Genomic DNA, 17,586 nt, shown 5'->3' on the forward strand with positions numbered 1-17,586 from the left:
ACGATTGAAAGGAACTGGTACAGAAAAGGAGAGTGACCACATTCTGCAAGGATTTGTGCCACCATCAATGCAGTTGGACACTACAGAACCTGAAATCTTGTTTGAAGACCACACCATACCTGGGAAACAACGGTATAATCTGAGGCCAAGAAAAACAAACTAATAAAAGTAAACTAATGAGATTTTCTTTCCCCCAAGAACTATTTTTGATCGCGCAGCTCTCTCGCCCAGGGAACTTGCTCATTTTTGATTTTCAAACCGCCATCCGGTTCTGCTGCTAGGGTCGAGGTTGCCACAGTCTAGGGAGTGCAGCTGGAGACGTTTAGGTCGACGGTTCTGGTTGGTCCAAGGGAATTACCCTGGACTGAACAGAAGCACTCCTTAGCAGAATCAATCTCCCACCGCGGGCAGCAACTAGAGGATGGAGTTTTCAAGGGTAGAGAGACCTGCTAGATCTACGAACTTTGAAAGGAAAATATGCACTGTAATGGCAAGAAAACAATTTTTAGTAATATGCATTTTTATGTTGTGTAGCATAATGATGTTTTTGGTGGGCTATGCTCTGTTCATTTTTCGAGTTCCATTCATGCACAACACTCAGCCCTCACCTCCTCCTACTATTTCCCCGCATTCTTTCCACCCTCTACCTGAACACGAGTCTACCAGAAGATTAGAATTTGTAAATAATTCATTCGTCCAACTCCTACACCAGCACCAATCTGTAATGAACACCACGAACTGTTGGGTATGTGGACTTATGCCACACACAACAGATAAGGGTATTCCATATTTTGTCCTGCCCTTTGGCTACCATGGTTCTCTGTGGGCACTTCGAGCAATGTTCCTGTTTGCCCTCAAACCATATGTTCCGGGGAAAAACTCAAGCAACAAGGCACTAGTGGCGGGAATTAGAAATATGAGTAGGGATGTCGACACATACAGAACGATTCCCAGAGATGAGTTGACGCCTTATAGTCGATGGAATGTAACTCAGTATGGGATTTCCTTAGCTGAGAGTCAGAAATCAAAGAAATCCTCCCCCATCTGGATAGTACCCCTTCAAGGTCACCTGTGTCTGCAGGGAAATGGCAAAAACCCTAGAGCTCAGTTGGGGAAGAGTGTCTGCACTGAGACTTACGTTTTCTTGTCTCAGACCTCCCCCTCATTCTTAGCGGCTAAGGGTACCGACTTCGTCTGCCACGACAGAGCGTATACATGGTTGCCCCCTGACTTCTCGGGCACATGTTTTGTCTCGTTTCTGCTGCCACCCACTTACACGTCCGAGGCAGATTACCACCGGACAAGGACAGTTAGGGGTGTAGTGAGTAAAGACGACACTGCGGAGCAGGAGTTTGGAGATTTCGCAAAAGGTTTTCTGCCGTTTTGGGGGCCTATGGTGAACAGCAGGAACATTCGCCAATTGACAAGGGTAGTTGAATCCGCCGTGACCGAAACGGACGGTGCCTTTAGTAAATTGACTGCTGAGCTCCAGTCGGACCGACTTATGACTCTTCAAAATAGGGTTGCCCTAGATGTCATACTTGCAGACCGTGGTGGGGTATGTAGAGTGATCCAATCCAGTTGCTGCATTTTCATCCCTGATAATGCTCCGACAGTGTACCAGGCCATCTCCAAACTGCACAAGATCTCTGATTCCATTCACGTGGATAAAGGGGACTGGTCCTTGCTAGGGTGGTTCTGGGAACTGATATCTGCCTGGGGATGGAAAATTCTGATATTCATTGGGATGATCTTAGCCATTCTGTTCCTGTTCTGCCTTTGTGTACAGTGCGCTCCTGCAATATGTGGCCTCTGTGCTACATCATGTTAAGGAAGCCTGTGTCAAGAGACGAATTGAGCAACAGGATGATGCTACAGCAGCATCTCCATGACTTCATGAATACAGATTTGGACTCAGATTAGCATGAGTCATTGCCTATATAAGGGCAAAAGGAGGTCTGTGGTTCTGAAAATTCTGGGCCCTGCTATAATATGGTACCGAGGCCCAACACTCGTGTCACAAAATATCATCGTACCCTGACGAATTTGGTGTCGGCAGACCGGTAATGTTTAGGACATTATCCCTATTCATTTGCGTCGTGATTGAGTGATGCTATCACCCTTAAATCATGGTTTCCGTCTCGAACCCTCGGGTTCCATTTTGTGGCTTGCCCTCATATAGTCAATTGATTAAGGCCGAGTTTGATCTGAAAGGACACGTCCACCTTAGCTGACTTCCCCATGACCTGGCTGAGCTGACTCCACTGCCTCCAGCCAAACCTGTTCGGGCAGTTCCTCGCCCAGTGGCCGAGTAAGATAGCATCAAGGCACAACATGCCATTAACCATTCACTACATACAAACCATGTTATCCACACATATACACCTGTCCATGTTTCCTGTTTATGGCCGGTTTTACGATGAGGAGGTGCCCGATTTTATTGGGGTTTCATCGATATCTGATGGTAGTTCTGGGCCGAGCTGGGTCATCTATCACAAACTGGACCTCAAAAAGGTGGGTTTGCCATCATGACTTTGCTTTTTCATTATTTTGGAAATATGTATATGACCGTATTGTAAACTAAAAAATTCTTGCCTGCAGCTGTTATTTTTGTATAAAAGGAGAAGGCTGGTTCTGTAAAAACGAACAGTCTCCTGAGAATCTACAACCCGTGCTGTTGTACTTCTAGGACGCTTGTTACTTGGTTGCAGCCAATAAAACTCGATCTTTGACTTCACCTAGAAGACTCTGTGTTTCTGTGGTCCAGAACAGGAAGAACTCAAGAGGTCTTCGGGTGTTTTCCCCTGGCACCACCGGGTTCCTAAAAACCCGGCACCTCAACAGCTCTGGAAGTCTGACTTCCAGAGTTTGACCGGGAGCTCCCTGGAAAGCAAGTTGGCGAACCCTCAGTGATTCTGTACTGGTGAAGAGCATTGAGGGACCCCAGCAGAAAAAGTTACAGTTAAAATCTCGACCAAGGCCTACTGCGAGGGGTATCCGAGCAGTGCTCCATCGCGGTCAGCCTGAAGCTTTGACTTGGTCCCAGTCAAGTGCGACCGGATGTCCCAAGGTGGCGCTAAGTGCTATATATTGCTAAATCTTTATAAATGCATATCGCCGGCTCCTTATATTGGAATTTTGACATTTTTGTGTCATTTAAAGATAAAAATGATTCCTATTTTTATAAATTGGTGTGGGATTTCTATTGTGTATTGTGTCTAAATTATTTACCGAATTGGTGTTTTTAAATTCTATACATACCTGTCCTAAGTTACGCCTGAAAGCTCGCAGCCTAGCTACCAAGGGTTGAGCATGGAAATAATTTATTAAGACCTGTACTGAGTGTACAAACTGTGGTAGTGGCCTTATTGCCATTGGTGGATGCATATTTACCACTACTAATATCCCACTTTCCAACACTGCCATAATTGTGTCAACCAGAGTCTTGTTAAATGGCAACAGAGGCTCTGAAGTATTAAGTTTAGGTTGAAAAAGTTCAGTAGAAAGGTTACCTTTAGTCTTCTCAGTGGGAAGGAGCAATTTCAACACTTCTGTGGCAATACTAACTACAACTGCAAAAGGGCACTTTCTTCAGTTGGTGGCCACAAAGGAAAATTGAGAACAGTTCTGACTTCTGTTAGTCAAGACATAAATCAGCACCAGTACAATGAGAATGTAGGAAGCTATCCGTCTGCTCGTCATCATCTTTGTCATTTTTTGTGGCATCAGACTCAACCCAAAATATACTACATCCTGTTGATGTATTGTTGTTGAGGTAGCGGAACCATAAGAGAGTGTTCTTCCACAATTGCTTGTGCTTTGGTAATGATATACAATGCGTAGGACTACTTCCCGCTGAGAATATGCTTAAATGAGGGCCAGAGACAAAACCAGATATGGAACCAGTGCCACGAGAGATGGCACCAATGGAGGAACTACTTGCAAGGTCAGAGGAATAGGGGTATTCTTATGTGTCAGAGACATGGGGAGGGGGCTGTATTTTGCTGGTGTAAGTCAGCACTAGGGAATGGCTCACTGGCAAAGATTTTACCGGGGACTCACCATGTCTTTGGAGCAAGAAGACATGGTAGAGAGAGCCAGAATGAATTTGAAGATCTGCAGCATGGCCTCATTGAAGACATCAACCTGATTCATATTCAACAAGGGCCCAGGGAACTCAGGGTGCATCAGCTTCAGAATCAGCATAAGGCCAAGGAGGAAGGCTAGGCTTGTATGCGGTTTATGGAATGGTGATTGTGTGGCGTCACCCAGGAGGGGGAGCATCTGGATGCTGATAAGCCTTGTTTACTTTTTCTATGTTTATTTTTTGTCTTGTCCCTTTAATTCGCACTAGGACTGGCCTTGTGATCTAGATGGTGATCAACTTCACTTTTTGTGCTTGGCAACAAGTTTGCTTCTGGCTCCCTGGTGACTTTGGGATGTATCAGGGAACATTTGGCACTGGACTTGGAGTCAAGTTTGGTGCCGAAGCAGTATAAACAAACACTGTGTGTTCATAAAAGACATCTTCTTTGGATACATGGATCATAGTTTGAAGCCTGTTGTCTATGGGGTTGATATCCCTGAAGACAACCAAAAGAATTTGAACCAAAAGGTTTTTGGTAAGAACCAAAATTCGTAAATGAGGAGCTCTGGTCGGAGTTGAAGATTTCTGATAAAGATAAATTGGTATAAGTGCACAGATGTGGCCCTTTCATGTGATGTGAGAAGTCAGTTCGGAGTAATAAATGAAGCGGATATTGCCGCCAGCTGGAATACATGAGAGATTGCAATAATTACTAGATCCAGTTATATGGAGAAATCTGTGGTAAGAAGTATCCATCAGAAAGATAAAGTTCAATCTACATTCCTCCTTTTGCATAACTTTGAATAACTGCTACTTAGATCTCAAATAGTAATGGGAACATAAGTAAAATATTAAGTACAGACACTGGAAAAAGTAAATAACGAAGGTCACTGTATGCTTCGGAATTTGACAACTCCAAAACTCTCCTAACTATTATATGCAAGTAAACTAAATCTTAATAGAACGTATGGCGTGCCCCAGGTGCTTTTGCTGAACTTACCTTGTCTGAATGTGGAAGTTGTTGGTGGTTCCTGTGTGCTCATAGTCATGAACGGCAGCTGCGAAGATCATAGCAAAGATTTCCAGCTCTGTTAACCAGTGCTGAAAAAAAAGATTAGAAGGCAATCAGATGATTTGTCATGCTCACTGGCATCTAGTTTTTTTGTCTTTGGAAGAAAGCTCTCCCTGTGCTGAAAGCACAAAAGCAAAACTCATTATCTTGTCCTTTCCATGCTGCTCCCCAGCTGTTTAAAAGGCACAGTCTGCCAGATGTGCGGGAAATTGTTCTCTTTTATGCCTGATGATACATCTATTGTAAATCAATTCTATAATTTCAATTACTTATGTAGTTGAAAAATGTTTTCATCTGCTGAGAACCTAAAAAGAAAATGTTATTTTGATTGATTTCAAAGTACAATGCATCCTTTTGTGTTCAAATGGTATATTTTGTAAAATGTACATGTCGGTATCAGTATACATTTTTTACTTTTCACACATAAGATCTGTCTATGAGTGACCCACAACATAGCAATACCTGTGCAAACACTTGTTTGCTTAGAGATCACAATTTAAATAGGTGTGGCGCTTACAGCACCTGGTAATCATAACACGTGTGATTTAGTTTGCTCTCCCCATTAAATTCCAACAGGTCAAACTTGCTGGAATTGAACAGGTGAAAAATGCTCGATAAATACTGCTACATGCAGATTTGGGTGCATGAAACAACACCAAAATGTGAGTGTTATAATGGTTAAGCTCATGATAGGTGGAATTTATCACATCCAATACATTTAAAACCCGGGGTTATTTGATTTCATCAGGTGTAATCAAATCAATTCAAAAATCAAAACCAGTACTTATAAAGTGCAGCTAATCACCCGTGAGAGTACCTTGGTGCTGAGAGCCCTGCTGCTTATGGAGGGTTGAGTTGAACAGTCAGGTCTTCAGTCCTTTCCTGAATTCCAGCAGAGATGAAGAGGTCTGGAGGTGAAGGGGGCGGTCGTTTCAGGAGTTCACAGCGAGGTAGGAGATGGAGCGTCCTCCACTGTTGCTTTGGTGAATGCGAGGGGTGTGAGTGAGGGAGGCAGAGTTCATTTGTCAGGAGAGTTGGTGGAAGTTCAAGCGGTGGTTGATGTATGCTTGTCCTTCGTTGTGTAAAAGAAACAGTTGATGGACGGAATGCTGGACAATGCAAACATTCATCTCCCAGTCACAAGGATCTGGGTTTATTCCATCATTCTTTTTCTCACCACAACACCCCATTTGGAGCCAGCCATATGCAAATCAGTCTTGACCCTGTTCCTTGTGGGAACAGTCCAGCCCGAACTGCCAAGCCAGGTCCCCCCTGGACCGGAAACAAGCATCCTGGGGCCGGTTTCAGGGCATCACAATTCATTAGCCAGTCTAGCTTGAATCCGGTGGTGTAGTGACCACAGGACCACGTATGGGCATACCCATGCATTGTCCAGCATTCCGTACATCAATTGTTTCTTTTGCATAGGTCCTTCGTTGTGTAGCATCAGCATCTTGAATTGACATGTCTTCGGAATGGGGACACAGTGTGGTTTCTTGAGGCGGGGTGATGTGGATTTGCTTTGGGAGGTCGAGGACTAGTCTGATCGCTGAGTTCTATGTGGTCTGCAGTCTCTTAAGGAGGTGTGGGGTGATTCCTACATAAAGTGTGTTGCCGTAGTTCAGCCAGCTTGTGACTAGAGCTTGCAAGACTGTTCATCTGGTGTTGAATTGAAGCCATTTGAATATCTTATGGAGCATAAGGAAGAAGTTGGAGGAGACTGCATTGATCTGGCTTTTCAAGGTGAACTTGCTGTCAAGGATGATGCTAAGGTTGCAGCCATGGTCTGTTGGAGTGGGTGAGGGTCCTAGTTCGAAAGGCCACCAGGCGTCTTTCCATGGGAAGGTGTTGTTCCCAAAGATCAGAACTTCCATTTTGTCTGTGCTGAGTTTTAGGCAGTTGTCTTTCATCCAGTTTGCAGTGCTCGTCATGCACTTTCAGAAGTTGGCCATCATGGTTGAGGGGGCTTTTGAATGTGTAAGGATGAGCTGGGTGTAGTCAGCATAGGATATGTTTAGTCTATGCGTTCTGACGATGTTAGCCCTGGGGGTCATATAGATGTTCAACACTGTAGGACTGAGGGACGAGCTTTGAGAGACGCTGGAACTTATGTTCTTAGGTTCAGAGGCGAAAGATGGTAGATGGATTCTCTGGGTACTTCCGGTGAGGAAGAAGTCGATCCATATGAGGGCGTCTCCTTGGATTCATAAAGTGGTGAAGCCCCTTGATAAGGGTGTGGCGATATACAGTGTTGAATGCTGCAGAGAAGTCGAGGAGGATCAGGGCTGCCATTTCTCACTGGTCAGGTAGGGTTCTGATGTGTCAGTGGCAGCAATAAGGGGGGTTTCAGTGCTGCCATTGGTGTGGAATCCGGATTGGGAGGTGTCCAAAAGATTGTTGTTCCCCAGGTGTTCCATGAATTGGGGGTTGATGGCCTTTTTCAGGACTTTGGCAGGAAAGGCGAGCAGCAAAATGGGATGGTAGTTCTTGAATTCGCTATGGTCAGCAGGCGATTTCTTGAGAAGGGGTTTGACTTCTGCCTGTTCCCATTCTTCGGGAAAGGCAGTCATGGTGATGGATGCATTGAAGATGGCGGTGAGCTTGTTGCTGGTTATCTGGCTCCTGAGGTTGTAGATGTGGTAAGTGAAGGGGTTAGTGGGTGCTCTTGAGTGGAAGGAGTTTATGATGGCTGTGGTGGGTTGAGTGGTGAGTGGGTCCCAGGTGGTGAGCAGGTGTTTGGGGTTTGCCTCTGTGGTAGCGTGTAGGCTGAGGATGTTGGCAGCAGAGGGTTGGGGTTTGAAGCTTTTGTGGAGATATTGTCATGGAAGAAGTTCACCAGGGGTCACAGAGTTCCTAGGAAGGGGTGATGTTTTCTGTGGTTGAGGGGTTGGAGAACTCTGGCGATGTTGAGTTATTTGCTGTGGTTAGAACTGTCTTCTATGCAGTCAGCCAGTGTGCTTCTTTTCATATCTTTCAGGATTTTATGGCATTGTTTGAGTGATGTCTTGAATTTGGCTCAGTCAGTAAGTTCCTTCTTGGTGCGCCATTTCCTTTCCAGTCGCTTCCAGTTGCGTTTTGTGGTTTTCAGTTCTGTGGTGAACCAACAGGGCTGTTTGGAGGATCTCTTTGGTTTGGTGGGCTTGATGGGGGTGAGTCTGTCGGCGTAGTTGGTGATCTAGGTGGAGAAGTTCTTGACAGTCTCTTCTAGGTTGGTTGCAGTGTCAGGGTGGGAGGTGCTGAGGGCTTCAGTCCACTGGCTCTCTGATACATTGTGCCAGCCAGAGGCGCAACTAGAGCCAAAATTCGGGGGGCGGGGGGGGCGGCTAAGAAAAAATATCCGGGGAGGGCTGAACCTTTAATCAGTAGGCAGAGTTAAGCTGCAGGGCCTCCAACAAGGGATGAAACAACAGCAAGGCCTAATTAACATTCAAATGGTCTTTTAAAGACCTGTGAAACGTTCGGGTGTGGCTGTGTGTGTGCCCGGGATCTGTCTCATCCCGGGCTGCCACACACGACGGGGGGGAGCTGAAGCCTGGTGAGTCCAATGGGTGTTGTGCGCCTGGTTCCAGCTGTGGTGGGAAGGTGCTAAGGAGCCTGGTGGTGGTGCCGGGAATCCCCTGATGGTGAAGTGGACAATGGAGTTGTCTGTCCTGGTGAGTTATGTGACATGGCTATACTTGACTCTGTCACTGGCTGTGAAGATGGGGTCGAGTGTGTGCCCTGCAGTGAATGAGGAGTTGGTGGATAGTTGAGTGAGGCTGATATTGCTCATTGCTTTCCAGGAGGTTGACTGTGTTGGTGTTGTTGAGGTCAACAATGTAAAAATTAAGGTCTCTAATGAAGACGTACTGTTTGGAATCAATGGTGAGCGGGCGATGATGGTTTCCTAGAAGCTGGGGTGGGGTCCTGGAGGTCTGTAGGTGAGGGTGCCTCTGATGGTGGGTTTGCTGTCGGTTTGGAGATGGAAGTTGAGATGTTCCATGATCAGGGTGGTGTTGAATGTGGTGGTGGTACAGTGGATTGTTTCTTTGTGGATGATAGCAATTCTGATTCTGTGTTTGTTTCTGCGGTCTCAGTGTACTATCTTGTTGCCATCGGGTGTTGCTGAGGCGATGTCAGGTGTGGATTCTGTGTTGAGCCAGGACTCAGTTAAGAAGATGATGTTGGGGGGTGAGGGAGGTGATGGTGGCCCGGATCTCGGTGGCGGGCCTGCAGTGTGATTGTGCGTTGAGCAGGAGGCAGTGGAGTTGTTCTTAAGCTGTCGTGGTCAGCGTGGTGGTGGTCATTGTGCGTGCAGGTGCTGAGGTGTTGCAGGAGAAGAGAGGGGACAGTACCGCAGGAAAAAAGGTCCTTCAGTTGATTGTGGAGAGGTGCAGCAGTTGTTGTTGCATCATCTGGGTGCCTGGCTCAGGGCTCAGAGGAGGTGTATCTTTGGGTGGAGGGAGACCCAGGGGTCCTGGCGCTGGGCGTGCTCCAGGTGAGGACGGGCATGCCTTTGGCACTCCTTTGGTGTGGCCTCACTGCAGCCTCCATTTAGTAGGTCCTGGGAGGTGGGAGGGGCTCTGGGCAGAGTGCGGGGCAGGCAGGAAGCGGGAGGAAAAACGTCAGGAAAAAGAGCGTAAAGTGGGAAAAACTGCACACAGAAAGGGGGAATACAATCGCAATAAAGAAGGAGAAAAGCAACAATCAGGCAAAATTACAGTAACAAAAGGCAAAAATAAGGCAATTGATGGGCAAATAATAGTGAGAATTTAAAATAAAGTGACAGTCAAGTGCAACAAGCAGTACAAAGAGTGGGACATAGAGCAGCGAAGCCGGAAAACAGTGCACAGAAGGGGGAAAACAACGACAACATAGAAGGAAAATACAGCTACAATCAAGCAAGGCTACAGTAACAAAAGGTAGAATTTAAGCAGCAGCAGTGGGAGCTGGTATGGGGATCTGCTCAATGAGGTCGCACTTCTGCCTCCATTAAGTAGGTCCTGGGAAGAGGGAGCGACGCATGGTGGAGGGCGAGGCAGGCAGGAAGCGGTAGGTAAAATGGTGGAAAAAAAGAGCAGCAAAGCAGAAAAACAGCACACAGAAGGGGGGAAACAGCTGCAATACAGAAGGAAAGTACAGCAACAATCAGGCAAGATTACAGTAACAAAAGGCAGAATTAAGTAGCAGCCGTGGAGCCTGTATGGAGACCTGCTCAATGGGGTAGCACTGCGGCCTCCATTAATAAGTCAAGGGAGGAGGGAGGTGCACTGGGCAGAGAGTGGGTCAGGTGGGAATCGGAAGGGAAAGTCACAGGAAAAAGAGAGGCAAAGCGGTGAAATGGCACACAGAAGGGGGAAAACAGCGGCAATACAGAAGGAAAATACAGCAACAATCAGGCAAGATTTCAGTAACAAAAGTAAAAATGAGGCAAGTAATGGGCAAATAATAGGGCGAAATTAAAATAGAGTGACAGTCAGGCACAAAAAGTGGTACAAAGAGCAGCATATAGAGTGGCGAAACGGGAAAACTGTGCACAGAAGGGGAAATCAATGGAAATACAGAAGGAAAATACAGCAACAATCAGGCAAGATTACAGTAACAAAAGGCAGAATTAAGGAGCAGCAGTGGGAAGTTGGTATGGGGACCTGATGTGGTGTTAGAAATTGGGTTTACCACTATAGAGCACCCATGATCAGGCCATTCGGTTTACAAATGATAACATATTACAATACAAATATAATTGACAAAATGACTGGTGCAATGCCACATACTGTTAACATATGTGGATACAACACACATTTAATTGATCATAGCCCAAGGAGTCATTCATTGTAGAACATAGGGCCAGATGGACTAAGAAAGTTTGCATTTGTAAACACTTGAATTTGTCAAACCAGAGTGTCTGTAAACAAAAAAATAGGTATTTCGTATGCATGACACCGATTTTAGGAGTCAGTTCATTTTTACCAACTTCTAAAATGATTTCCCAATGTTTACAGAGTCGCAGTTTGGATGGGGTGTGTTGTGGGAATCCCTTCCAAATTGTGAATTGGTACCATGTGTATCAATAGCTTGCAACCGGAATTCCCTAGGAACGCTGACAACTCCCACTGAAATGTGTATAAAAGAAAACACTTGTTTTTCCTTTAAGGAAAACAGGCTGTTTTATGAAAAATGTGTATGTAAAAACAATCTTAGACAAGGTGACCTGTTCACCCTGTCAGGCCACCATCACTGTGATTTTGACCAATCAGAGTGAGTCTCAATTCGCGGCGTACCTAATGAATATTAATTAGGTAGTTGTTCTGTAACCCACTCCAACTCAGTATTTTACTAACCGAGCTATTAGTACATAGGTAGTTTCACAAAACAAATTAGATACTTGTGGCAAAAAGACCACAAACCACTTTTTGAAGCATCATCGTAAAAGTGTAAAGCAGATACAAAACATATTATGCAATTAGACAAAAATATCAATACAATAATAATTGCTTGATGCTTTTCTTTGTCACTTTGAAAGGGGTGTGTTTTGGGAATCCCTTCCAAAGTGTGAATCGTTACCTTATGTATCAATAGCTTGCAACCGGAATTCCAGAGGACCACAGCTACTCTCACTGACACTTTTTTTCTTTTTTTTTAACGTATGTTTTGTTAGGAGCCGTTTTTTTTCTTTTCTGGAAATCAGGCAGATTTATACAAATATATATATTTTTTTAAAATAGTTACAGATAAGGTGGCCTGTTGACTTTTGGAGGCCACCATCCCTAGTAGTTGGAAACAGCGACCCACTTCAAGTCAGAATTTTATAATCTAAGCTATTAGTATATAGGTCGGTTCTCAAAATAAATTAGATTCTTATCACAAAAAGACGGGTCGGAAATTGAACCCCCTTTTTGCAGTATCTTCGTAAAAGTGTAAAGCAGAAACAAAACATGCTCTGTGATTATGACTTTGACTCACAGACGAAACAATAAAAATTGCTTAATGCTCTTTGTCAATTTTTAATTTGGAAAAGGGCATATTGCTGTGTTTCTACTGTCGGACTAGGAGAGGTGCACTAGAAGTGCAAATGCAAATATTAACGTATGGAAGAGGAATATCAAAACTTAAGTGGGTAATAATAAAATGGCTGATCAGAGGAGTGGTGTTAGGCGGGTAGGCAGCTTTGGCAGTTTTCCAGTTTGATAAAGATTACAGGACTGAGATAGATGCCTAACATCATCCCAACTTAACATCTGCCCAACAAAAATTACAATATAAAAATATTGATGAAATTTATTTTAACAGTTGCTTTTCTCAATAGAGACAGATTAGTGAATGTATGAAAAATATACAAACTGAGGAATAGCTGTTTTGATTGCTTGTATCTAGGGGTGGGAAAACTATTTCTCCAATAAGCAAAAAAGACTACATCTCCCCCTTTTATTAAGTTACCGAAGGAATGAAATTGGATTTGAAGTGCACTAGAGCAAACTGAGAGTTTCTTGCTTGAACACAGAAAACCACCTGTGTGTGTGCTGTCTGCACATCCCTGGAGTGTACAACATAGCCCAGAGTGCTGTAGTGCTGATGCTAAAAGTTTGAACTACTGCTATAGATTGAAAGGTAGGCCAAAAAAGTCACTGTTCTTTCAGCATTCTGATATGCCATCTTTTCTACCAATCTAAAAATTGCCACGTGTTAACACTTTTCTGATTGAATTGCCACGTGTTGGTACTATTGTGATTGGCTTCTAACAGTAATTCAGAAGAGCCCTATCACAAACTTCGATACTTTTGACTCATGCATAGATTGGGCACCTTGCTACAATTCATGGACTACTGATAAGTTACTTCTTGCAGTTCCCTTTTTTAGCCCTTTGTAGGTGGAAAGGGGTACTCGGAAAATGGCAGGTTTATGTCAGGCTGGGCTTGGCAGTTCTGGCTAGGGATACAGCGAAGTCTGATTTTCCTGTTGCTGGTCACTGTCTTAAATGACACAATGGTCACAAACATTGACTGGATTCCACTTTTGCAAGCATTATACCCATCCCTTTATATTTCAGTGTGACACCCTGTGTATAATGAATATGCCCAGACATAGGTACCATGCTCGCTGTGCTACAGAATTCAGACTGCACCTCACTGATGAGGCTCAAGAATGCCAAAACCAGTTTGTGGTTGCTTGTGTTTCTATCTAGAGAGGACTTTGCCTGACAGATTGGGCTGGAAGGTTTCTTTTGCTTTGCATTTAGCTGGCCCATGTCCAGAGTGGCATAGTGGATATAAAAATGAAGAGCTGCAAAGTGAATTTGAGATGTTGTCAGTGCTCAGAACTTTTAGGAGAATTCTAATAATCACTTTTGTGTTTCCGGGTATCGCCCTAAGTATGACAAGCATGCATAATGGTTAAGCCTCATGCTTATTTTGCCACTGGACTCAAACCGCTGCTGCCAATAAGATACAACAAGCACAGAAAGCTGCAAACGGCGGCAGAAGAATTGTGGCCTCTTTGCACTTTTGCTAATAGGGAGCTGAAAATGTTGGGGTCAATTCACAAAACCAAGTAAAACTACATACAAGATTATTCCTGTTTTAGTACTTCTCTTACTCATAAGTGCTTTTGTAAATTAGCCCCAAACTTTTTTGCTTTGCTATGGCAAATTTCTTTAGAATAGTTTGCAATGTTTTTAGTGTTTCATATATTAAGAAGGGCTACGATTAAAATGTTTATGTTCCAAAGAAAATAATGACCACCATATTGATTGAGGGTTTAATATAAGAAAACTTTAATTTGTGTGTATTGTAACTCTCACTTGATAAGATTACATTTAAGGGTGGCTTATAGATGTTCTTCCTATTGTGAAAACTGAGCCTTAAAAATCTCTCATCTGGCATGGCAGTCCATTGTTTTCTTTGCTCAAAATGCCTCGACAGGCAGAAAGCAACCACATTAAATCCTTTTTTTGCCAGTCTGAAAAGGGCAGACTATCCAAATTAGCTAGGGGTTTACCTCTGTATGAGAACACTAGCAGCTATAGTTCGTTTTTGCCTTTTCTAAAAGTTAGTTTTTGCCTTTTTCTACCTCAGTAGGGGCTTACATCTTGAGTCATGTGGCACAGCGAGCTAACTGGCCTGTCTCTAGACCAATCCATCCTATTTATTGTAATGGCAGGCAAGAACAAAAGTCATGACATACTCTGGGCAGCATTCTAATCAATTGAGTTTCTGCTCACAGTGACATGTAAACAGGGCCAACCATATGCTCTTCTTCCTTCATTAACTTTAGAAGCAATGCTTTCTTGGAACAACAATGGACAGTTCTCTAAGTGACTCAAAATGTAAATTAATGTTGTCAATGCAAAACACGAAATACTTACTGCTACACCAGTCTTAAACAGGAGGTAATGGACTGTTTGCGTAACATCCGCTGCGTGCATCAGATTGTGGTAGGGGTTTTTGTGTTTGCTGTAACCAACCTCCAGTGCTTCCACGAATGAAACCAGGGCGGAAATTGGTATCTGAAGAGGAAGAAACATTGATTACTTGAACTGCCTCCGCATTACTTGACTGACAAACCGAGGTGCCCTGAAGGATGACAGACAGCACAGGGAATGACAGACACAAGTGCATTGGTTATATGCAGAAAATGAACAATATCACTCATGAACTTGAGTAGCAATGTCAAAATCAACCTTTAAATATTAACATGTGGGCATTGCAACCAATATTGGAATCTAAAGAGGCAACAATTTATAGCATTCACAATATTCATCAGAATGATGATTGCAATAGTATTGTTTTATATAAATAAATGGCAAACAGTGAGAGGAGCGAGCAAGACAACTCAACATGGTTGAACGTCGGCCGCTCATGCTAAAACAAAGAAACGAAAACATGATGGAACACTGAAAAGATAGAAGGTTTACAATTAAAATCTAAAAGAAGCAGAAAAGTGCATAAAAACTGGCAATTACCCCACACGAAGTTATGCTTCAAACATACTGAGGTACTTCGAGAGCCCACTTAGGCCCACTAAAACGAAGACCTATCACTCAAATGATTCTTAGCAGCAGAGAATTGGAAACTTAGGTTGAATTTCTAATTGGGTGGTGCAAATGTTGAAGTCTAATTGTGAATGGAACAAAATGTTGCAATTTTTACATCACAAAACTAAGGGGCTCATTTATGGGATTTTGGTATAGGGCAGTGAAGCAAGGGATTTTGCTGCGGTGCCCTGCGCCAAAGTAAAAGGGCAAGAATGTACTGTATTTAAGCAATACGGAGCCTTCCTGTCCTTTCTTCCTGCGCTGGCATCATTTTGGCAACCTAGTACCAATGTATGCACCCTTGCACAATAGTGCAAGGATGCCTCCATTAAACGCAGGATTGTTTTTGTGCAGAAAGGGGCACCATCCTGCCCAAAAACAATCTAAAGAGGCATTTTTTGCTTTTCTATGCTTAATGCAGCCCACATAGAAACAGGGAAAAACGAGGGGAAATAACCATATTTCTCCTCATTATGCCTCACCTCGAGAGGCGAACAGATTTGGTGCTTCCCCCGTTTTTCATGTTTCTGTAAATTTGGAACGGCGTCAAATTCCATTGAAATTGTGTGGGAAAACCCACCACATCTCCCATGGAAAGCCTCCCGGGCACAGACACAGCAATTTGTGTTGTGTTGCATTACTCACGATTTATTAAGCTACTCAATGCCATGCAGCGTGGATTTGCCTGGCTTCATAAATCAGAATGAGAACCCTATGTTACACATGTACCACTTCACGAGGTGCAAAAAAGCGATGCAAGGCTCTCAAGAAAAAGCCCCTAAATATCTTTACTCTTGGAGGCAGGGGTTCATTTTATGAGGTTCAATCCTCTTTTTCTGGTCTTTTTCCACTGTCTCCCATTCAACATTTTTACACTTTTGGTGCACATTACCACTCTTCTCCTTTTTTCCTCCTTGTTTGGGTCTGCATTTCCCGGGCTCTTTCTTTGGTCATCCCTGTTTCATTCCTCAGATGAGTACAGAAACTCAATTTTCCTGTTGAATAGTGCTATTTTTGGTGATGCGAATCACCACTTCACAAACACATCAACATTTATTCAAATTGTGTTTGTCTCTGAAGATTTCCCAATCTATGGGGCATATTTACAAGGAATTTGCACAGGGCAGTATCTCAAATCATTTTGCTGAGCTGGTATACGCCAATTTGAAAGGACAGGAATGCACCATATTTATAAGATACAGTGTATTCCTGCACTGGCGCACATAATACTGCAAGTGTGTCTGTGTTGTTGGCACTGTTGTTTTAGTGCAAGAAGGGGTACCTTCCTGCAGAAAAACAATTACAAAGCACTTTCCTCTTTCTATAGGGGCTGCAGAAACACGTGAAAAGAGGTAAAAATGAGGAGGAATGTAAAAATGTCTTCTCATTATGCCAAGTCTAGGAAAGAGCAAGGTTTTGGCACCGCCCAGGTTCACCTGATATTGTAAATCTGGGGTAATATCAAATTCCATTGCTGTTGCATGATGATAGATCTGGCCCTTTTGTCAGGTTTATCCCCAAACCTTTTGCCTCCTATTTTTCAGACTCTGTTTTCGTTGGCTATGGTATTATAAGCACTTTACCACTGCTGATCAGTGCTAAAGTTCATATGCTCTCTGTGTAATCTATGATTGTGATTGGTTATCCATGATTGGCATATTTGATTTATTGACAAGTCCGTATGGAGTGCACGGTGTGTGCCAGAGCTTAGAAATCAAAGGCTACTCTTGAGCTTGCAGCGCTGGTTGTGCCACCCACATGAATAGCCCATTAAATGTGTCAGAGACCTGCCACTGAAGTGTCTGAGCGCACAGTTTTAAAGTGCCATGTTGACCTGGCAAGTGCACCCACTTGCCAGGCCATAACCTTCCCTTTAATTTCATGTAAGGCACCCCTCAAGTAGGCCCAAGGTACCCCCATGGGCAGGGCGCAGTGTATTTGAAAGGTAGGACATGTGCTGTTGTGTTATACATATCCTGATAGTAAAATACTGAGTAATTCATGTTTCCCTGTTGAAAGGCTGCCTGTCCCACAGGCTATCATTAGAGCTCCACTGTAACATTTTACATGTGTAACTTTCAATTGGGGCAAATTAGTAAAGGTGTTTTTTTAAACTGTGTGTTTGAAAATGCCACTTTTACAGTGTTTTACAAAAAATAAGACAACCCAATTAATGGTAAAGGACCTTGGGTATTGAATGTTTAACAGGAACTATGGTCCCTAACAAAAAAACAATGTTAGAAGGATTATTAATGAAGAAATACAATGATATCTATATTTGATTGTCCAACTGTACATGATCATTTAATATGAAGGATTAAAGGAACAACATACAAGTGGGGACCTGTACAACATAAAAAGGAAAAAACTCATGCATTACATGGAGCATAGCCAAAAATGATATTAATTGGACCAGCA

At 43.5% G+C, this 17,586-nt stretch overlaps 1 protein-coding gene across 9 annotated transcripts in view; it reads right to left on the reverse strand.

The window, feature by feature from the left end:
• Window positions 1–17,586, reverse strand: part of PDE1C (phosphodiesterase 1C) — a 1,706,308-nt gene that overhangs the window by 310,497 nt on the left and 1,378,225 nt on the right. For all 9 annotated transcript variants that reach the window (XM_086964785.1, XM_086964792.1, XM_086964789.1 and 6 more), the window contains 2 exons: window positions 14,500–14,640; window positions 5,088–5,188 (listed from right to left, as the gene is read on the reverse strand). In XM_086964785.1, the coding sequence (XP_086820911.1) occupies window positions 5,088–5,188; window positions 14,500–14,640 (242 nt within the window). The remainder of the gene's footprint in view (window positions 1–5,087; window positions 5,189–14,499; window positions 14,641–17,586) is intronic.

The sequence above is a fragment of the Lissotriton vulgaris genome, chromosome 4_1 (assembly GCF_964263255.1).
Source record: "Lissotriton vulgaris chromosome 4_1, aLisVul1.2, whole genome shotgun sequence".
Taxonomy (NCBI): Eukaryota; Metazoa; Chordata; class Amphibia; order Caudata; family Salamandridae; genus Lissotriton; species Lissotriton vulgaris.